Genomic DNA, 23,385 nt, shown 5'->3' with positions numbered 1-23,385 from the left:
CCCCCTGTCATGTTGGAGGAAGGCATCCTGAGAGGAAAACAGTTGGGACTTGCAGATAGCTAGACAAGGGTTGTCTTCAGAATTCATCCCACTTTCTGATGTCCACAGTACCAAACAAGAGACAATTTGAACATTCCAACTGTATGTTTCTTCCAATTTATTTTTAATTGCGCATGTTTGTATCTGTGTGTGGGTAAGCACAAGTGAATGCTGGTGACCATAGAGGTCAGAAGCACTGGGTCCTGTGGAGGTAAAGTTTGAAGGAAGCTGTGTGAATCACCTGATCAGAGTGATAGGAACCAAACTCATGTCCTTTACAAAAAGAGTACGTGCTCGTAAGCATGGAGGCATCTTTTAAGTTCTCATTACTTGCATCATAAGTGTAATTTATGTGACATGATTGTAAATGAAAACGCACCTCTTTTCATTTTGTGTTAGAAATTCATTGGTATAATAAGTGCTTTTTTGTATACACTGATCAGTGATTGTCATGCTAAACCTTAATTGTGTGGTGGTACATGCCTGTAATAAATACCCGCACTTAGGAAGTTTGGAGAAGAATCCAGGAATGTACTCTTTCTCCATTTAACATATTTTCCAGATTTGTTTTGAGACGAAATTCATAATGTAATAAATGGTAATAAAAGAGACACCACTAGAACATTTGCCTGGTGTGACAGCTAAGAAACCCTCACCCAAAGTTCCCTAGGGTAGAAGCCGAGTCCTCCCTTGGGCACAAGAATGGAATATAGGATGTCTAATGTCTTCTCCAGACCTAGGTAGATACTGCGGTTGCCCACAGAGCTCAACCAGAGCCCCGGGGATGCACTGTAGGTAAGGTTATGAGAACAATGACCGCTTTCTGCTTTCTACCTTCGAAGGCTGGAAGCTACGGCAAAACAAAACAAACAAAAAACTACCTTGAACCTGGACCATTTTCTCTATTGCTTTTTTACTTTTTGTTTTCTTTCCTTCAGTCTTCACCATTGTTTGCCTTATCTTTCAGGGAAAAAAAAATAGATCACATTTCTGTTGTAGTGGGTTAAAAATGTCATGACTTCCAGAAGTATGCACACTGCCATCTCAAGATCCCATAGATGTATTTGCACACATACATATTTGACTGGGCATGTTTGTGCAAAGGTATCTTTTAACTGCTCAGAAACAATTATCAAAGCCCCATACTGCTTTGCAAGCCCACATTAAAGGGGGGCAAGGTTTCTTGACAGAAGACATGGGACAAAGTCTGAGAGTTTGAGTTCAGTCTCCAGACCACATGTCAGAAGAGGAGGGAACTCATTCTGACAAGTTGTCCTCTGACCTCCATAAATTCACTGTCACATGCATGAGCTTCACACACACACACACACACACACACACACACACACACACACACACACACAAAACGTAATAAAAAAATTAAAAAGAGAAATCCCATTTTCAAATATCACGAAGATTTCATTTGCATAAATACAAGTTTTGGGCTGTTAGAGTTTTGGACTGTTAGTTTATTTTTCTTCAACAGATGAATCTTCATCAACACAGTGGTTCATAGAGTGATGGTTCTCCATGTCCAGCAGCAAGAAGCAACATTCTACATCTACAGAATGGAATGGGCAAGACCCTTCCGGGCTGATTCTGTCACCTCTTGTTTTACAAAAGTACTTGTAATGCTGTCTAAAATGCCTCAGTGTTGTTTCTGTGGCCAAGGTGGAGAGGAACAAAGACTATAATCCACAGTGTTTGATTACAGGAAATTAATTTCCTCTCAAAAGCCTGCTGCAGCAACTCTGTCAGCTCCAGGCAAACCAAAGGCAGCACTTGCTCTTTAAATACAGTCATCTTTGCTAAAGTGTGCCAATTAGCTCAGCTGCGAACTTTCCCTAAATGACAAGTTTCTGTGTGTGCCTTTGGCACAATGTTCTTTTATCAGGGTGTCTCAAGAGCTGAAAAGGCAATTGTATTTAAATGTTACCTAAATCATTTTTTTCCTGCACCTGATGATGGAATGCTGAAAAACCTTTCCACAATAACCTAACTTTTTCCAAAGGAAATGAGGGGATAATGAGCTAGAATTCTAATCATTTAGTTTATGAAATTACAACTTGGGGGCTCTAATGTAATTCAAGGTTTAAACTCACTGCGGTGACAATTCATGCATATGTGTATACACAATTAGGAACTAGTGTTAGATATTTTAATAGTAGAATATTAGTCTCATTTTTTTCTTGAATATATCTGATAGGTTTTAAACAGCTGTGCAGATAGAGGTCAGAATGGATATGGGCTCACTCTAGAAGGAGATCACAAAGAAACGCCAACTCAAAATTTTCTGTGTAAGTGGTTGAGAGGCGTCACCTATTTAAGACATGTGCTTTCCTATTCTGCAACACCAGTCAAAATGCTCAAGTCACATGACAGCTAAAAATACTTCTGCCTAACCCACTTGAAGAGACTCTAAATATCATATTTTTAAAATAACATAAAACATTCTCCAGAAAATTAAAATCAAAACCCAATGAGGAAACATCTTATCATTCCCCTGACATTAACATTTTAACAGCCACTAATAAAGGTATTGCTATATATCTGCTTAGTCCGTACAGTTGTTTTTATATCTACTTGATTAAACAATTACATCTATTTATGTTTCAAATCCAAAGGATAAAGATTATTTCTTTAACATTTGTTACAATGTCAAAGGTATTTATATTAATGAGACATCTCTCCCCCAGATAACTAAATATAGATGTGAATTAACAATATGGTCACTGATGCCTTTCTGATACTTACTGAAAAGAATTTCTGAGTGCATTTCATATTAATTTGAATGTAGAAAATTTATACGTCATAGTAAGGCTAAAATCCTTTTACATAATGAATTCCAAAAATATATGAAGGAGAAGAGCAGCCATATTTTAATTACTTGTGACAAATAGTATAAAAAAGGATTTTATCAGAGAAATGTATAATTAATCCAAATATTTCATGAGTTGGAGAATTTTGCATTTTTCATGCTTCATAACATAAAATATGAAATTTCTGATAATTATCATGATAGAACACACTTTTTCTGATCCATTGGAAAAGCTGTATAAGTGAACTGGAATTCACCTGCATCCATTCTCCTTTGCTTTGTTACAGAGTGTGACGCAAATACTTTTAAAAGAACAAATGACAAAGAATAGTGGAGGAAGAATAACATACAAGTGAGCTTTTTGTCTAGAATGCCCAAAAACTGGCTCTGCTGGGAAGACAAATACAGCCTGCTAAGCCGGCTCACCACAGTGAGTCTCAGGGCCCTGGATATCTGTGTCATTGGTAAACTCCAGGGGACTCATGATGATTTCCCAAAGCAGCCCAAAAATAGAAGAAATGAGGAATGATTAGAAATGAAAATACTTTAACCTTGAGTGGCCATATATATTTCATTTCAAGGCTAGGTGGTCAGCAAAGGGCCGGGGATGAGTGGGTGAATCTCCTAAGTATTTAAGCCAGTTGCTTGACTAATTAAAAAAAATCATGAACAACATGGATGTAAGAAAACACAATACCAATACATTATTATACTGCCCAAATTTCCCCATGCACTTGCCACTTTTTTCACTTTACAGAAACAGCATGTAGCATCATGTCATTACCTCAAAGAGTCAGTTGGAGCTGAGTGGAAAAGGCTACATCTACATATGAGGACAGAGGTAATGCCCATTTTCATAGTAACACAAAGGCATTGAACTTTGGTTGGCAATTTACTCTAAATGATTCTGAGCTACTGATGGCCCTGGCAAGAATGAAAAGTGTTTTAACCAGGGTCAGGAGCTCACAGTCATTTCTTCTCTCTGGTTTTATCTTCCCATACTTAGTCAAAGCTGTGAAAAAGACTGATAGCCACCTTAAGGACAAAGAGAAGGTGGGTTTAAATTATGTTCTCCTCCCCCTTCCTCCCCTGTACTGTCTTCTTCCTTCTTCCTCTCTCCTCTTCTCCCTTCTCCCCTTTCTCTATTGTCCCCCATTAGGCCAGTATCTAGAAATTTTTGACATTGTCTGTTTTGTCTAGCAGATTGATGAAGAATCTTGCATGCTAGATTCATGAACCTTTGCAAGTTTTTCATAGTCGAATTAATATTGTGGCAACTTTGATGACCGTATACCTTCCAATGTTAGGAGGACTAACAATTTCTCTACCAAATTGTCAGCCAAGCCAAAGGATGAGTCACTGTACCAATAAAAAATCCCAGCGACATATTGCAGTGTTTTGTTATGTTAAAAGAATATCGGTATCTGTCAATTTGCATAAGAAAATTTTAAATTAATTTTTTAAAATTGGAATTTATATGCCGGGCAGTGGTGGCATATGCATTTAATTCCAGCACTTGGGAGGCAGAGGCAGGTGCATCTCTGTGAGTTTGAGGCCAGCCTGGTGTACAAGAGCTAGTTCCAGGACAGACAGTCTCCAATGCTACAGAGAAGCCCCATCTTTAAACCACCCTCAAAAAACAAAAACAAAACAAAAACAAACAAACAAACAAAAAAGAACAAAACAAAATAAAAACACACACACACAGAGAACCATACAAAACAAAACAACTGGAATTATCTTTGAATTGCTGCTATGTCTGTGGGGGCGGGGAATGCTTCCTCACTGGGGAAATGAAGCTGGTGAAATCAGCGCAGTTCAGTGCTCTGTCTCTTTGGATTCTTGTATTATTAAGCAAGGTGCTAAGCAAGAGCAGAATTGATTGCCAAATTGCCAAGTTGAAAGCACAATGTAAAATACTCTTAATTGTCTAAAATGTTTAAATGTGAAGAAATCCTTCACCAGAATGTTCTTTGTGTTTTACATTCACAGTTTAAAATTTGACTTTCTAAACTTATTTACAGGTAAAATTATATGCTTTATTATTAAGCAAATGATATTGATTTATATTCCCAAAAACATTCTGTCATGGCATGCTGGTTTACATTTTTAATTGCTGCACTACGGAAGCTAACAGTCTCTGTGGATTTATGGCCAGCCTGATCTACATTGCAAGTTCCAGGCCAGCAAGAGCTATATAGTGAAAACAAACAAATAAAAATGGAACCAAAACACCTCAATGTTTTCTTCTGTAGATGGCAACAGAGCATAATATGAGTGTCTCATTAAGGCATGGTGCTTCTACCAGAGGCTGAAGGTTCCCTTGCATGTCTATGCCTAGTTACACTTTAGAATACTAAAGTTGAAAGCGCAAAATTCACAATTCTTTTGCAGAGTTATTCTGTTATAAAGTAAACATTTTAAAAGACAGAGTTTTGAAAGTAAATGTTCCAGAATTGTTGGGCTATAATGGGAAATGTTTGTCATCTTGGTTACTCTTTTTGAAATTGGAAATACAGCAATCAAAATATCTCTCTTTCTCTCTCTCTCTTCTTTCTTCCTTCTTCCCTTCTTTCTTTTTTCCATCTGTCTTTCCTTCCTTTCTTCCTTTCTTTATTTTTTCTTTCTTAATTGATTTTTTTCTTTTATTGTGAGGCAATTTCAAGTTCCCCAAATTTTCCTCAAAATACATACTTGTCACCAAAGCTAACATTGAATATTTGATCTTCCTACATCCACATCTCATAGGCTGGGATAATCCATATGCATATCACATTTGATCTATGAGTTGCTAAAGATTGAATCTGTGGCTTCATATATGCCAAGCAAGCACTCAACCAAGTCACATTTTAACTCCTAAATATTTCTATTGAAAAATAAAATAATGGTGGTAAGCTCAGCGGTTAGGAGTACATATACTGCTCTTTTGGAAGACCTGAGTTGTGGTGTGGTCACCTAGGTCAGTTGTGTTACAACAACCTGTAACTACAGCTCCTGGGGACTTAACACCCTTTCTGGTCTCCATGAGTATATCACTCACTTGCATGTACTACATCCAATTAAAAACAAAATGTAAATAAAAAAATAATAAACATGGGGGAAAAAAAGCTTCTTCAATGAGGGCCAAAATCTGTGATGATTTATATGAATGAAGAAAAGTATTTAGAAGACAACTGAATACTTCATCATTGTATATATGTATAACATTCTCAAAGAATAAATTGAAACAAAATAAAACTGGAAAGCCTGGAAAGTTCAATGGTAGTGTATAAGTCGTTCACCCATGAGGTCTTGGGTTCATCTACAACAGCCACAGATAAGATAAAATAATAAAATAACTGACCTTTATTTATGCTTTAAATTTTTTGAACATCTAGATGAAAAACGCTATTTAAGGTTGCAATCCATAAAACCTAGACTGAGGGTTTCTTTGGTGATGGACAGGGACACTTTATATTTCCAATAATAAGTTTGTCAAGGCAGTGGCACGCCATCACCTGCTCTCTTTATCACTCAAACTGCTATTTCTATGAAACCATTTTGCACACTTGAATGAGCAGTTCCTCCACTGTAATCCTATTATATTTATGTTGTTTCCAAAATTCTCTTTCAGGGTAGGATTGTAGTTTCCAGGTAGTTTCCCAGGCTGGTTTTATTTCCCAATATATAGTACTAATGTGTAGCTTTGTCACCAAGCATGACCCTGTCACATCTAGGATGAAGCACAAGCAGGGCCACACAAAGATGGCTATGAAAATTCAACATTCGAGCTTTATGGAAGATAACTATAAGGAATTACCAGTCTTAAGAAATAATGATAAGTAGTAAAACATACCAATGATAAAAAATAGAATGCAAGCTATATATTTCAGAAGTGGAAGGACACATATAGATCCATAAAACACCAGACTGTTCTACATATATCAAGCTGTTAACCAGAGTTATTGGGTGGATATATCACCTTCCGATGATCCTATTAAAAAACTGTTGGCAAGTTGTATACATTAGATTTTTTTTTTTTTTGCAAAGTATTTTTTCGCAGTTCTCCTGGTCTTATCATGGATCTAACTTAAAGTAATTACATTCAGATTTATATCTCTGCCCCATCTAGAAAAAAAAAAACACTTCCCTAAAATAATCTTGCTGGAACAGATCTTCATGCCTCATCATATATATGGATGTTATTATAATTTGAGGCAAGCCTTGAAAATGGTTTCAGATTTATGGAGAAGATTTGACTTTTCCCACACCCAGTTTCATTAATACTGTGAAAAGAAAATTGGAACCATAGGCTCCTGGGGTGCTTGCCAATTGAGACTAGTATGCTTTTTTCTCTCCAATGTCTAACAACAACAACAACAAAAAAAAAAGCTATTTTTTTCTCATTTTTGTCCTTCGCTATAACATAGGCCAAAATAAGCCACTATGATGTGATCGCTCTGAAGAAGCCATGCTTATACAACACATTTGCAGGATGAAAGGCACAGTGATGTTCATGGCGTGTTTGAACTTAAACCTTTGCTGGGGTTTTGTGATAAATAATAGCCATTCTGCATTTCAAATCCCTCTTGCTTGCCTGTCTGCCAGCTCTGACTATTCCTTCCCTCTTCTGCAGTTCACTCATGAAGGGCAAACAGGGGTGTGAGAAAGGGAAAGCAGCCTGACCTCAATGCTTGCCAAGTGAGTTGGAGATCCAATAAGAATGAGGAACCAATACATACTGGATCTGATTGACTATGGGGTATCAGGTACTTTTTTCTCTGCTCCTTCCCTAACTGTCAAAGGCTGTATTTAAAGGAAGGTTCAGGGACCACTATTCTGAGACCAAGAGGATTATTGTCCTCTCCTGAAACCCAGGTTGTATACACATAAGAATGCTAGACACAGCACTCAATGTATGATAGTCACCTCGAAAGTAAAGTGCATGCCTCAAAGTGGCTTCTCATGAGGAAGAAAGGCCAGTGGGAGACTGGACCCTTTATGACTTTTTTTTTTTACATTTCAGATGAATATACACAGAAACACACCTTCTCCTCTTATCTAAGGGAGGCCATGATATCAAAGCATTTACAGACTGCTATATTGTAAACTATATGCCACTGCTTCATCATCTGTATCATCTGCTTATAGAATTTTCATGTTAATTTAATCCATTTAGTTTTATAGAAACTCTCAGAAGCATCATGGTGTGTGCTAAAGAACAAGTGAATCTAGTTTCTCCTGGTCCTTGGTGGTTTACTCACAGCCACCTACTCATATTGGCCATTTATTCATTATTGGGACAGGAACAGCCATAGCATTACTTCAGTTCCCAAATCCCCACATGCAAAAGAAAGTTTAACCTTCCTAATTGTTCAAGGAACTGGTAGGGATAGTGGGTAACTAATCATACTTGATGTATCACCTCGTAGGCTTGATATATGCTAAGGCAAATATATACACAATGAACATTCTAAATAACACATAACTGGAAAGCTGGGAGACTTGTGGTGGAAGAAAACCCTAGGTACCGTGCAGGAGTGGGACAGAGGTTTCTGAGTCATGAGAAGGGGTAACACGTTCCTTTAATCTCAGCACCTGGTCTCTGCTGTTTGGAGACCAGCCTGAGCTGTACAGCAAGCTCCACAGCAGGCATAGTGAGACTCTGTCTCAAAAAAAGGAAGGAAAAAAATAATAAACCAGGAAACAGAAAACAAAACAAAACAGCCAGAGGCATCTACTAATAAGAAGCAACACTGGGACTGCAGAGGCCATTCAGTGGTTAGGAGCACAGCGCATGTGCTATTCTTGTGGCTTACAAGCACCTCTAACTCTAGCTCCAGGGGATTCTACATCCTTTCTGGCACCTGTGGGCACCTACACTCTTGGGCTCATACCCGAGCCCCAGACACATGAATACACATAATTAAATAAATAGTTCTGAGATAGCCGCAGCACAGGCGGCATAATTTGGAGGAAGGGAAGGGTTTGCTCTTTTGAGAATGAACTGAGTGAGAGGGTAGAGAACAGTGACTTTGGAAAATTTAGACACTAACTGAAAGTGGTCATAAAGCTTGTCATATCCATGGTGGACAGTGGAATGAACCATGTACTCCTTGAGTAACCTGACAGGCACACTGACACGTGAGAGAGAAAGTAAAGATAGTGGAGGCCCTATGACAGTGTGAGAGCAAATACTTCTAAGGTACAAAGGAACATGCACCCATCGATGAAAAACAAACCATTAGGAGAATAGGAAGAGTACACACAGGAGATGACAGGAGCTCAGTGGTGCTGACAATTATTTGACTTTCCCAACTGTTATAGGAAGCAATCCAGGGACATTTATGAAATTTAAAATAAATAAATAGTCTCAGGCATGTATCGCTTGGGGTAGTGCAGACTCCACAGGGTGACGGAATTTTACAGAAATATTACATTTCTGGTAGATTGCATTCCATTTTATACTAGATTATATGGTCTTTGATGATAGCTTTCTGTGACTCCATTTCTTAGCAATTTCTTTACTTTCCAACTTCTAATGAAGATTGAGCACACCTGCTGAGAAGGATGTATGTTTCCAAATGGATTATGGGAAGAAATTGATGGGAGGTGGTCAGTGTTTAGGACTGAGGAAGTAGCAATGCTACCATTATGCAAGTGTGATTCATTTCAAAGTTTTGAGGGAAGCTGTTAAACAAGTGGGCAAAACATTGACACTCATATTGTGGATTCCTGTATTATTCTGAGGGGATTATAAGTGTGTGTGTGTGTGTGTGTGTGTGTGTGTGTGTGTGTGTGTGTGTGTTTGTGTGTGTGTGAGCGTGCGTGCGCGCGCAAGCGTGTGCACCCATACATGTATGAAAATATGTATGTATACAGGGATGAGACATAGGCTTAGACTAACCCAACTCACTACATAGTTCAGACTGTCCTTGAAGTAATAACCCTTCTGCCTCAACCTCCTTTGTACTAGGATTACAAGGACTGAATGCTTTTAAGACTTATGTTTAGGAATTGCAAGATGGCTCATTGGGTAACTGCCAACTGTGTAAGAATGACAACCTGAGTTTAATCCCTAAAAGCCATGAACTGAATTAAAGAGAAAGAAAGAATTGAGTCTACAAGGCTGTCCTTTGACCTCCATATGTGTGCTGTGGCATGCACACAACAACATACACGTTTATGCACACGTATTCAATATTAGTAAATAAAGCTTTTTAGGAAGGTTTATTTTTACCTCTGTCCATCCATACCCTCCATTTTCCATACTACCTAACAAGAAGAGGAAAATTGGAAGAATTGGGATCAATATGCATTAATGCAAACATCACACTGCCTTTTCTATACTCCCTGATAACACATTGCTTACTTAGTCTTAGTGTCTGAAGTCACTCGGTTATTCAAAGTCTGCCAAGTTAGCAGTGTTCATCTCATCATTTGGGGTCCTCATTTACCGCCACAGCAGGTAACAGTAATCCAGAGGGCTATGAATCAAGAGCTGATAGCTAACCATGAGTTCTGTCGATCAATTCAGCAAAGCAGTTGTGAAAGTTTTGAGTTCTTCTCATCCTGTCGCTGCTTGGATGAAAGTTCTAAAGCAGACCCTCCCCCAGATAAACTCCTTCAACTGCCAGGCAGGAAACCGCAGTTTCCAAGCCCAGGAGCCTAGATTTCCATCAAAATGGGTTACATTTCAAAAGCAAAGTAAGGGGACCTGTGTATTGAGGTAGAAGATAGTCTTTCCTACTAAGCTGGTCTTTGTTTCTTCATAACAAAGTAGTTTCTCTTCCTGTGACACTCAGAAAGGCATGGACCAGGAAAGCATTGTGAGTCTCACACAACAGTAAGGGATCATCCCAAGGCCTGGAGTCAGGAGTGTGTGCAGAATCTGGTTATAGGTAGATGCGGCTACACGATTCCAGCTAGAGCATGAGGAACTGTGCATGTGAGCACACATGCATGGATGCGAGTATTATGACCTCCCTGTGCATGCAAGCACACATGCATGGATGCGAGTATCGTGACCTCTCTGTGCATGCAAGCACACATGCATGGATGTGGGTATTGTGACCTCTCTGCAAGCAAGAATATACGCATGGATGTGGGTTTTGTGACCTCTCTCAGAGCCCTGACGAAAGCTGATAGATGACTTCTTGTTTCACACAATTTTTTAAAGGCAGACTTTTGGAAAACTCCATGGACTATTTCCCCAAATGTCAGATATGCTTTATATAAATATGTAATATTAGCAAAAGCCTCTGATCTTCTTCTCAAACAGTATCCACAGTAGATATTTCTGATGCTAGGTAATTATTAACTGATGCTCAGTGCACATCCAATCATGCTTGATTCACTGTAAAATCCGAATTTATTTTCCTATTTTACCAAGCAAACAACTATTGCCTTTCCTAGTTATTGCTAGCGAGGCTCTCTGCTGTGTTCTATGTATGTATTACCGGATTTATTCCCCACATGCCATAGCTCTGCAGCTAGGGGTCTTAAAGGGAAAGAAACTGTCTCAAAGAGCTTAGGTAATTTAGACTTCCTGAGCCTAAATCTGTGATTATTACACTTTTTTTTGTTTAATGCGTCTACACTCGTGATTGCAGAGTAATCCGTTGTCATTTTCTACTTGAGCACTGCGTTACTTATAGCCGCACAGAACAGCAGGCGCCTGCCCTAAGCTGCTGTGTGTTTTCATCTCTCCCGGTCACATTCCTCTTCACCTCTTCACCTCTTGTAATCTAGCTGTCGTTTGCTGCTGCAATTCTGCATCTCTATCAAATCGTCCATATACAGTGCAGAGTGAGTGAGATAATACTGGATTAAGCATTCATTTCTAATAAAGCAGTGGTGAGCAGCTCATTACCCTTGGCTAACACTTCTTTCTCAGAATGTGATGGTGACACTTGAATTTTATGTCAGCGAGGGTCATTTTGAGGTTCAGAGCAGGCAGGATAGCAACTGATCAACTCCTGTGAAATGACCAAAGGTCTTGATATAAGCACGATGACCTAATTATTTCCTCATGTCTTTCTTACAAAAGCAGTTGATCCAGTAGCTGTCCAAACAATTAGACAATCTGTACTATAGACCATCTTCCATGGCTCATTTGGCTGAAGCAGGGAAGACCAGAAACAATGTCTCTGAGGAGGCAGTTGTGTTTGAACACTTCCCTTTCAAGAAGAGAGGCCTTGATAAGTCAGGTGACAAAAACGGTTGGTCATTTTATATCACAGCCATGTTGTTTGGACCATTAACTCTGGCACTGCTTGTGGAGAGTTTCTGTTTGTCTGAGAAGCTCCTATCTTTAATGGATCAGTGCTCTCCGGCTGCTATTGTTGGAATGAATTACATTTCTCCATCTTCCCAATTTCTATTATGATAGTTTATGTTTTTAGGTATCATGAAAGCAATCATCTAAGACTATTCTTTGGTAATAGCTGATGTGCTTTATTCTTTAGAAGAACTCTTTCGATTAGGCTTCAGAGTTTCTTTTAGAAACATACTCTTCTTTCCCCTCCTCTGAAATTCTACTGTGTGATTGGGTGAAATCTAGGCAGAAGTTGCTATTGTGACTGCATTCTGAGTCTGAGGTGCCTCACGTCCTGCCTGGGGTTTCAGCAGAGCATCCTTCGAAGCCCCAGACTTTCTGAGTAGTGAGGTAGAGAGCAGGTTTCCTGGTTTAGAATGAGGTGCATTCACCTTGGGGGAGCATCTTTATATATTCCGGTAATGAGCTAATGCTGTCTCAAATTTCTCTGTCTACTGCTGGACTTCAGAAGCACTTTCCAAAAAACAGATGCTTAAAGTGCCAGCTACTAATGTTTCCTTTAGGTTGGCACAGTGAATTTGTTCCTGCTGAATTTATGATTTACTTCTTCTTTCTAGTACTAATAATAGATATTTTTCTATCAAGGTTTATGTGTAGTAGGCTATACTGAGCCCTCCACAGTCTTAGTCTTATGTTATCAGCACGATAATGTTATTATATTTAATATTATCAGTGTCATTTTGAAGGTGAGAGAAGTCAAGTGCACAGGTTCAGTGACCTGATTTCAATCGCACATAAGAGGAATGAAATTGGATTTGAACTCAGATACTCAGACTTCCCAAGTTCACTCAATAAAACAAAAGGTTTTAGTATTTCCAGGTGTAATTAATTCATATTTGTCTTTCTTCTTTTACAGGAACAAACAAAAAGTTTATTATTATTTTTGAATGTGTTTGATTCTTGCACTGTTATCTTTAACACATTTTTTTAAACTTGGACAATTTATTAAGGTCTTTCTCGTTTTGTTACCACTTCCAGGCTTGTATAACGGTGTGTGGTTGAGTGAGGATCTAATGAGGATGGCAGTGACCTCTTTACCTTGTCAGTGTGTGGAGATGAGACCTGAGAGCTGGCGCCAAATGTAACATTTGCTGCTCCTTGGAACCCACGAGCTGATGACAGGAGGGCATATTGCCTCTTCATGGAGGCAGCACACCCCGTGAAGTGGAATTCCGAATATAACAAAATACCCTTCATAGCATCTGAGGTCATGGAATTAATAAGGTACCAAGAAAATGCCACAGGAAACCAACTTTGTTATTAAAACAGGGATTTGTCACCAATTACAAAAGAACACAGCTTCATTCTTTCAGGGCTTCCCATTTTCATGAGAGATAGACTATATTGTTCTGAATACATTTCATTTTTCCTTTCATGGTTGGTGGGATTTTAGAGTGTGGGACGCATGCCATGTGTCCTTTTAAAGCACAATGAACTTCAGAAAGACTTTATGGCATTTTAGATTTTCTAATAAAGTCATGATAGAAAACAAGTTGATCACGGACATATATAGGCTCCTTAAAAAGTATTCTGTGGCCCTTAATAAATGGGTCTTGTTGATTCATATAGTAAGACCCTGTATCAGCATATATTGTATATAAAGATATAGTGTGTGTGTATATATATATATATTTTAAATTTTCACCAAATGTGGCAAGATAGTGCCTATGTTAATTATACAAGCAGCCAACTATCTTTTGGTTGAGACTTTTTTCTCTCTTTTGACAATGGCTCATATAACACTTTTTGGCTTGACTTTGTTATGTAATTGAGGTTGATCTTGACTGACAGATTCTCCTGCCTCTACCTCCTGAGTGCTAGGGTCATGGATGTGAACTACCATAGTGCGTCTATGAACTGTTAGGAGTTGAGCCCAGGGCCTCATGCTAAGTAAGTACTCTGTCAACTGAGCTATAGTTTCAACCCTAGATGAAACATTTTAATAGAGTCTATTTTCTCTAATATGAAAATGACTGTGTCCTTTCTCTTCAGGTGCAATCTGTACAGCAGATTCAGAAATCTCTCTATAGAGAAGAATAAGACATCCGCTTACAACTGTATACTTCTCACTACTCTTGCATTCATCACAGTTACTCATTAAACCTCAAGTATGTGCCTGAAACTTACCGGGGCAATGTGTGTTATTAACCTCACAATAACGCTCTTCATCCCATTCACTCATACAGATTGGGAAAGTGGGCATTAAAAATGCAGAATAACCTTCACCAAGGTAGGAAAGGGACACATGTCAACGGAGCTCTGCCTGCTTCCAAAGTCTGGATCATAGCTTGTCCTCATAACTAAAACATCCCGTTTCATATCACAAACTTTAAAAATGCTGTTCAAGTACTTAAAACAATACAACCAAAATCCATCTGTGTCATTATATTAAAGACAAAATCCAAACATTACAGAAAGATAAGGTTCATGTTGGGGACTAGCAGAACAAACCAAAGACCTTTTTGAATTTTGTTTACCCCCCTGCCCCAACCCCCAGTCTCCCAGTGTTAGTTCAGCTGTCATCTACTAGCCTAAAGACTGGAATCTGTTTCCTGGTGGAAAACATGTCACTGTCTCTTCCCTTAAGAATTCATCCAGTTGGGTAAGTCTATACCTAGCCATGGGAACATCCACTGCCATATTGCCTGCCACGATAAAGAAATAGGAGGAATATTTGTCTTTCGAATGACATTATATACTTTTCCTTCCCAGAATTCCATTTCTGTCCTCAGATCAGCCACTCTTTGGTTGGAGGCTTCACCCCCAGTCTCTGACATCCATTCTAAAATGTTTGAGTGGAACTTTCCATTCTAGGCCCCTTCCCCTGGGAGATGCTGCAGTTCAGACTCTTCCACTGATAAAGCCTGCCAAATGGTGACCCCTCCCCAGGGAGAGTCAAGACCGCTCCCACAAGGTACTTAAACTGCCCTTCCAGAGACCAAACGTGTGGTCGGCCTGGTTCTCTTTCTCCTTTCCGTGGTTCCTCGAAGGGCCACCCGGGAGCACCGGCATCCATTAAACTTCGGCTTTTTCTAATTTGGTTTGATTTGGTCTGATTCGCATTACTGGATTGGCGGAGAGGTGTGTCAGGCAGAAAAAACTTTACAGCCACCTCTGGAGCTGCTGTTGTGTGGGGTGATTCAAGCTTGCTGGCTTTTCTTAAGCCTCCTTCTTTTCTGACTCTTTCAGATGTTGGCAGAACTTACTCAGATTTTGCATGATACTTTTGGTATTTGGGAGTTTCTCTCCTTTTCTCTGAAGCTCCACACAACCACTCCAAGCCCTCCTTTCCTTGTGGCTGAAATTCAGTTTCTTCTTCCTCGTTTCTGTCTGCCTCTTTCAGGAAGCTTGCCTGCCCTGGGCTTCTTTTTTCGACTCTGTTAAAATTATCCCGAGTTTCCTCCTCTGGGTGGTTCTTCTATTAATGTGACTGGGAACCTGAGCGGAGACTCTAATTTCTCTGGTAACATGTCTACCCCACATTGGCCATAACATCAGTGAAGGCAAACCCGAAAAATTTAACTGAAGTTAAACAGACAGACTTTCTTCTGCTCTCCAGCTTTCTAACATTGCTTTTCATGGAAGGCTTGTAATTCTAAATACTTTTTGCTGGTTCCTTGATATGTATTTTAAAAGCCTCTCTCTAGTTTTAATTCTCATTCTCTTTAAATGAAGACTGAGAACCATCCCTTTGTAATGTAAACATCAAGAGAGATAAAGCCCTCATTCTCCAGTTTTCTTCTGGGAAAGGAGGAACCAGCCCCAGGCTTTATAGGCTTTACCCTTGCTGAGGAGAAACTTCCTCTAGTTAAAGACTTTGGTTCACACAGGCATCCTTTTTTCATCCCTTCTCTTAAAACCTCTGCCTTCTTGCCCCACCCCTATGAACTCTGAACTCAGGCTAATTTCTAACCCCTCCCCTTGCAACAGTAATTTGAAATAAGTTTTCTTTGCAGTTTAGCTTTCTTCAATGTAAATTTTCATTCCAGCTGGTAAAGTTAGAAAAGTAAGGATGATGAAAGGTGGGAATTTAGCTCAGGTAGAACTGAAGCCAACATAGAAGGGCAGCAGTCTGATCCCTAAACCAGGGAAAAGGAGAGTAGGAAAAGCAGGAAGGAAGGAAGACGGGAGGGAAAGAAGGAAGGAGGGAAAGGGAAGGAGATTAAGAATGACATACGTGCCTTTCCTCTTTTATGCCCATATTCTATAAACTTTATTCTAGTATTATAGAGAATTAAATTTATACATGGCACAAAACCCAAGAAAGTCAAGCAAGCAAACAAACAATAAAGCCCCAAGCCAGAATACTGTATGCTGATAGCATTCATCAAACCTCAGCCACCTACCTGCAAGATGACTGGGGCTACTTCAGTCACCTACCTGCAAGGTGACCAGGCCTCCATGCAGCCCTGGGGAACTGAGGAGATGCTCTTCCCCCAAATGGAACATCATTCATTATGCTATCTTTCTGACTGTAGCCCTGAAGCCTCCATTTTAACAGCATTGTGTTGGCTATTAGACTCACTTTTGAATAATTACATAATAAATAGCCCAAATTTAGATGAGGAACAAAATTATCTTCTAATCAGTCTCAAAAATATGGTCTAATAAATGATATATTCCTTTAAATGATTGAGATTACTTATTTAATGAAAAGATGCAGCTTGTTCAATATACATATTTTTATTCCTAATGGTTAATGGGATCAGTTCAATAGAAATCCTTTGATCTTTTCTCAAAATAGCACACTGGAAAACCACTCAAAATTGCATAGTAATTGTAGCAAATTTTCTCTAATGAATAGTAATACATGTGAAGGACCTTTTGCCATCAAATTTAAATTTATTCCAGCAAATTATTTAAATGAACATCTTAAAAGCTAATTCTATATTTGTGAGGTCCCTGAATTTTAGAGGAAAAATTTGCGTTTCAAGAAATCCAAAGCGCACTTTCTCTCAAGTAGAATTGTGAGAGTTACAGTATTACCCCAGTAACAATTTTTGTGTCAGTTTTATTAAAATGAGAAATAGAATAATGTTTGTAAGAACTAAACACAATGATAAGCGTAGGATCCGTCGTCACTAAATCTAAAAGATATTTGTTATCCGTCATTACTTATATACCTGAGCCCTGATGCATGAAATGTAACTGATGTCCAAGAAGAGTATGTTTACAGTGTCTGGGCCGACTGCAGCAAACCTCCATTGCCTCAGACAAATCAAAAACCAGAAGTGATCACACACACACACACACACACAGGGCAGGGAGTGAGAAGGCACATGCACACATACAGAGGGAGAGAGAGCACACACACACAGAGATAGATAAAGACTAATCTTGTTATTCAAGGGGCTTTTCTTTTTTTTAACGCAACAATGGTTTACTTTGTCAAAAAGTCTTCCACTTAATCAGCTATTCATCCTTAAATACAAAGAGATTTGACATGCTATCCTCACCATTGTAGATATAAGAGGATTTTCTAAATACATTGAAGGAAGAAGGAAGCTAATCTTTTATTCTTTTTTGTGAGGGAGGGAGGATAAATTGGGTTTATTCACCAGGAAACTTCCACACCAAAAATAAAAGGTCAATATTTTCATTGAATGTCTTAACTATCAGCATGGAAATCACACTTTCCAAATTTCTTCATGGGTATGCAGAGAGTTCTGTTCAAAAGAGGGCACATCAGTGAGATGGATGGGTATCATCTGAGAATGTAGGTGAGTGCAGTGTTGACATTCCCTCAGTTTACTAAGCAAATCCAGAATAAACAGTGTCAGAGAAACCTGGTTCACAAATGCTTAGTTTGTAAAAGAGACACAGGAATATGTATACTTACATACCTATAGTATAATAAAAATAGTAACTACAGGGACCACTCAAAAACACAAATTAGAACAAACCACATACTTCCCACCCACTATCTAGCCTTTCCAAAAAGCACGTCTTGACTAAGGGAAAAACACAAAACGTGCAAGTGATTGTCTGCACTGCAGGTTTTTCAAAGGAAACCCACATTGAAGGTCACCCATCTGTCAGTGTTCATGCAGCATAAAAAGGGTAGTTTTGGACAGTGATGGCCTGTGACCAGTGTGGGGGTGATGCTCCTAACTTTGGAGATGGGATTCAGTTAGCTCTCCTGCATCGCCTGAGGTACTCTAAATCCTCACTGTACCAGCGTGGAGCTATCATCCAATTCTGAACAGGACAGTGTGGCTAGAATCAGCTGTAATTGAGTTCCATGTGTTCCCACCCAGGGGGTTGTCCCTGATCTAGTTTCAACAGGCTCTGTTCCCAGCAGGGAGTCTGAGTGGTTTCATCAGTTGCCCATCAATTTTCAGGCAAAAAAAGTAACAGCCTTATGTAAAGGGGAAAAAATAGCTTGAATATTACTTTTATAGAAATAAATTGGAAAAGAAAAGAAAAGCTGCCATTTGTGCTCGAGTTTAGTCGAGTCATTGCAATAATTACCTTAAACACATTCACTTAAATGCTAGAAATGCCTCTTAAAAATGAGCAATATTTTAATGTCTGAAAGGAAAGGACTTAAAAATCAGAAGAAAAAGAATTTTAAAAAGCACAGAATGTAGAGTATCTTATAAAATAGAACGAAAAATAGGCCTAGAGACAGGGAATCAAGGTATACATTGTTTTTTTTTTTCTTCCAGGGTTCACACAGGAGTGAATTCAGATAATGAATCAGTAATATCTGAACAATGACACAACTCCCCCTTCATTGAGAGTACTGAGTAGAGTCAAACGGCAATTCAAATTTATCCAGCATTTAATAAAAGGTATAATTTCCTAGTGTTCAAGAAGAGGCTTGTTTGATTTCCATGTTTGTTTTTTCAGTATCTTTAGAAAGGAAGGCATCTAGATATGAAAGGTTATACAGTTTCAGTTAAAAATTTTGTTTTTGAAGATGTGTACGTGACAAAGGGGTAGTGGTCTGTGTGATTAGAAAACTTTTATACATAATTATTCAGGTAGAGTAAACTACCCAGAAAAGGTGCTTGGTAGTGTATTGTGAACTTCTTGAGACATAGTTGTCTATGTCTAGCTATTGGCCATAGCTATTTCATTAGCTTAGGGAATTACTAATGGACATTGGAAACAATTGCAATCTCTAAATATCGACCTCCACCTGTTAGTATCTGAAGGCCTGGGTGCCCAAAGTTTGAGTTGCTTATATGTGAAACAATTTTTGTCTAGATATGTCTAACAATAACCACAGCATAGTGATCGCAAACACAAATTTTACCAATATTATCTTAAGTTAAAATTAAGATAATTGTAAAAGAGATGTGAGGAAATGATACAATTATCAACAGAAGCCTGTAGAAGAAAAATTTCAAAGGGAAAGAATATTCAGATTCAAATGAGATCAAGATAATAGACTGCCTTTCTTAAAGAATAGCTGGAAAGAAGAAAAATTATATAAACTGAAATTTTTAATTAATGCTACAAATTATATCATCTGGCTAAGGGCAGAATATTACATGAAACATTAAAGAAGAACCAGGAAGGAAATCAGACAGCTGAATGGAAAAGTCTTTCCTAATGTTGAAAATGCAACAGAAAAAAAAATGATAAAATGCAATATAAAAAGAGAAGTCTTTGATGGAACGCTACTGTCAGTAGGACAGGGAAGGCCAAGAGAACAGCTGATAGTCACTGATCTTACAGATCCCACAGTACCTGCTTTAAAGTTTCTATGTACTCTAACAAGAATTGATGAGTAGAAAAATAAGGGGTAATAGAGGAAACAATGCAAGACAGAAAGTTAAATAAGCCAGGCTCGTGCAAGCAAGACCATGCAAGTGGCAGCAAGGGAGATGGCTCCTTTGGGTAAGAGAGTTTGCTGTGCATGCATGAGAGTCTCAGGTCAAATCCTTGGCACCCATCCCCAGTACCCACATTAAAAAAGGGATCCCAACACTGGGTGTGTTATTTACACCTTCAATCTCAGGACTCCCAAGGTAGAGGTAGACTGTGAATTCTAGAACAGCCTGGTCTACATAAGCTCCAGACTAGCCAGGGTTTTATATATATAGTAAGACCCTGCTTCAGAAGAAAATAATAATAAATAAAATTATGAAATCGCCTTGAATACCTGTATCCCAGTGTTGGGAGGGGACAGAGACAAACAGATTCCAGGAACTCTTAACCAGCCAGGCAAGACTATATGTACTACAAGCGCCAGGTTCAATGTGAGACTGTCTCAATGGAATAAGGCAGAGAATGACAAAGCATGGATCTCTGGCTATCATGGGCACACACACACACACACAAACACACAAAATGGTTTTCATTGAATAGAATCAGTAGTTCTGCAACTTGTATTTTGGGTAGTAGACAGTGTATTAGAAAAGCACGTAAACTTACATACTTATATACATCAGTGCTCTTTGGAGGGACGCATTCTTACAAGTTCTTGCTTCACCCTGTCATTTTATGGTATGCTACACAATGGCAAGTTAGGAGTAGGTAGGTACCCCAGGTTCTTTAGATAATCATAAACTCATGAAGAAGAGAGGACAGCAAGACCGTCTGGAACACAGCTGTTGACAAAGTGCTGTGTGCTTCTTGTTGTTTTAGACATTTAACAAAACAGCACAAGTCAGGTGAATTAAAATAAGGAAGAAGAGCTGAAGGATGGCGCAGTGGTGAAGAATAACATGTCCTGCTCTTGCAAAGGACCAAGTTTAATACATAGCATCCACACAGTAAGCTTTCAGGGCTATTTGATGCCTCTGGTGTCCCTGGACACCTGCTCTTGTGTTCACATATTCACAATCAGAAACACACACACGTACATTTTTTTAAATTAAACACGAAGAAGGGAAAAAGGAAAGGTTATCATCCTCTTTCTAGTACTCAATTTTTTTTCTCTCTGTGTTCCTAGATCTAATGTACTCACAAAAATCAGAGACGATAGAGTAGTTACTGGGGATTGTTTAATAGGACCTGTAAGCAGTGCTAGAGTAATTGGAGCATTTTGCTCAAGAAGAAGACAAAGTGACAATTTCAAGTGCAATTAAAGTCCTCACACTGGATTTACTTGGTACTTTGGCAAGGGCTCTGTCTAAAGAGGATGATCGCCAGTACTAGATAGAAGAGGGACGCAGCCTGAGGAAAATCAGCAAGCACTACCATTAGTCAGCACTTAGGCAGTTCTCATTACCACTGAAATAACGTGTAAAAGCTGAGGAAGACAGCTGCTTTCAAAATGATGAAAACAAAAATCAAACTCTAACAAACACACAAAATTCAGTTACTGGAGTAATGGAAGATTCAGAGGTGAGATAAATGACAATAATGATGACGATGATGATGATGGTGATGATGGTGATGATGATGATGATGATGGTGATGACCTGCACTGTTTAACTAGCATAGAACAGTGAAAAAAATCATTAAAATAATGGCAGGGTCCTGATCTTGCAGCCCATGATAATGGCCCAGTAGTATAACCATGAGAAACTGATAGAGATCAAGGCATTAGAACTGAGTAAATGGTCACCAGAGATGGAAGAGTTACATGTGTCAGACTATTTTGAGGCCTAAAGTCCTATGGGAGGTGACTTGCTGAGAAGGAGGGTTGAAGCAGTCCAGACAATCTCCAGAAACAGTTCCAGCTGAGAACGGACTGGGTCACACCCCCCTTGACTGGCAGCTAATCCTATGTACTTGTATATGGTAGTGACCACAGTGTAAGTGGTCCTCAAAAGGAGATACAGCCTATGCATCCCTAAACATTTCATATTTAAAAATTAGCAAGAGTGGACTAACTTTCAAATGGTATATGTGTCTTTACAAAAATACAAACTAATTATTTTATTGAGACAAGTTTTCCTGGAGTTCTAGGTAAGAGCTATGAAAGTCATGAGCTAGCAGACAGTGGGCAGATTACAGCTCCTGCAGTCATTTCATTAACGCACACTAGGAGAACTACTGGTCATGCATCCAGCATTGTAATTATTTGGTGGGGAGCATAGATTGTGATTCAGTCCATTTTAGGGTCCACTGTCTCCATTTAACAACACAAGAACTGTATAGAAACAAAGGTACATTATCCTCACCCCATGAGAGGCAAACAGGTCACTAAGAAAAACTAGGCTTCACCTGTGAGTAAAATGCAGCTTGAGCTTTAGGGAAACACAGCAAGGTTCGAAGCTTTCTCTCTTAAACCTGTCAAGGGTTGTTCCTGCTGTTTTGCTATCATTACAATGCTCCAACTTCCAAAATTCAAAAATATATCTCTTAAGATAGCTTTCTGGCAGACTGAATTATGGGAATGGTTTTTTGTACAAAGGCCAAATGACTTTTTACAATTCACTTAACAATTTTAGCTTTCCTGTTGTATGACAAATGACCATAGGGAAAGTTCATTCTAAACTACATTTTAAAAAACCGCCTGTGGGAACTGTTGGAAGGAGAACAGTAAACATCCCGTTTGTGCAACCCCCCCTCTCCTGTCTTTTCAAAACTATCTGTTCTCAGTTGTTTGGGTTTTCAACTTTTTTTAAAGTGAGAACATTTATGCAACTAAAAAGCAAAGACCCAGGGGATAAAACTTTTGTTTGGCGTTATTTGGTTGTTTTTTTAATTTTGAGGCAGAGTCTCCTACAGCCCAGTCTGGACTTCACTTCGCTATGCAGCACAGGGTAGCTTTGAAATCCGCATTCCCCTGCCTTTACCTCCCAAATTACCAGCAAATACCTCCCCATGTCCAGCTAAACACTCATCGAAGAATGTACCCTTTTACAATGCTGCCGCAAGGTAGGGTTCGATATATAAGAGGGCTTCTTTTCTAAGGAATAGAACATGCAACAAAGAAAGGCAAAAAAGTAATAAAAAAATTGACTAACCTAACCCACCTGAGCTCGGCTCACAGGGGTCAATATCCTCATCATCGCTGGGACACTCTGCTGAGGCCACAAGGATATCATCTGAGGTCTGCAAGGAATCACAGTAGGCAGGTTAATTTAAAGTTTCAGAAGAGATCTTCTCTGTCTCATTTATAAGTGCAACACAGTTGTGTTTACATTACAGGCTGAGAAGCTAAATTCATTACTTTCCTTCCCCGAGACATGAGACACAGAGCTTACACCCAGGAACATGTTTCAGACCTCTCATGGAAATATCTCCATGTACAACAGATCTTGATTACAACTTATTGACATGTGGACAAAGAAATGGTGATCTGTAA

At 38.9% G+C, this 23,385-nt stretch overlaps 1 protein-coding gene across 37 annotated transcripts in view; it reads right to left on the bottom strand.

Annotated features, from left to right (window-relative positions):
* Nrxn1 (neurexin 1) overlaps window positions 1–23,385 on the bottom strand; it is a 1,058,343-nt gene that overhangs the window by 3,648 nt on the left and 1,031,310 nt on the right. For 23 of the 37 annotated variants that reach the window (XM_085690899.2, XM_087907276.1, XM_087907275.1 and 20 more), the window contains one exon: window positions 23,045–23,132. In XM_085690899.2, the coding sequence (XP_085547025.1) occupies window positions 23,045–23,132 (88 nt within the window). The remainder of the gene's footprint in view (window positions 1–23,044; window positions 23,133–23,385) is intronic. The other 14 variants (XM_087907274.1, XM_087907282.1, XM_085690928.2 and 11 more) reach the window with 1 other exon arrangement.

This window comes from Myodes glareolus, chromosome 6 (assembly GCF_982192425.1).
Source record: "Myodes glareolus chromosome 6, mMyoGla1.1, whole genome shotgun sequence".
NCBI lineage: Eukaryota > Metazoa > Chordata > Mammalia > Rodentia > Cricetidae > Myodes > Myodes glareolus.
This window is presented reverse-complemented; position numbering and strand designations above follow the sequence as displayed.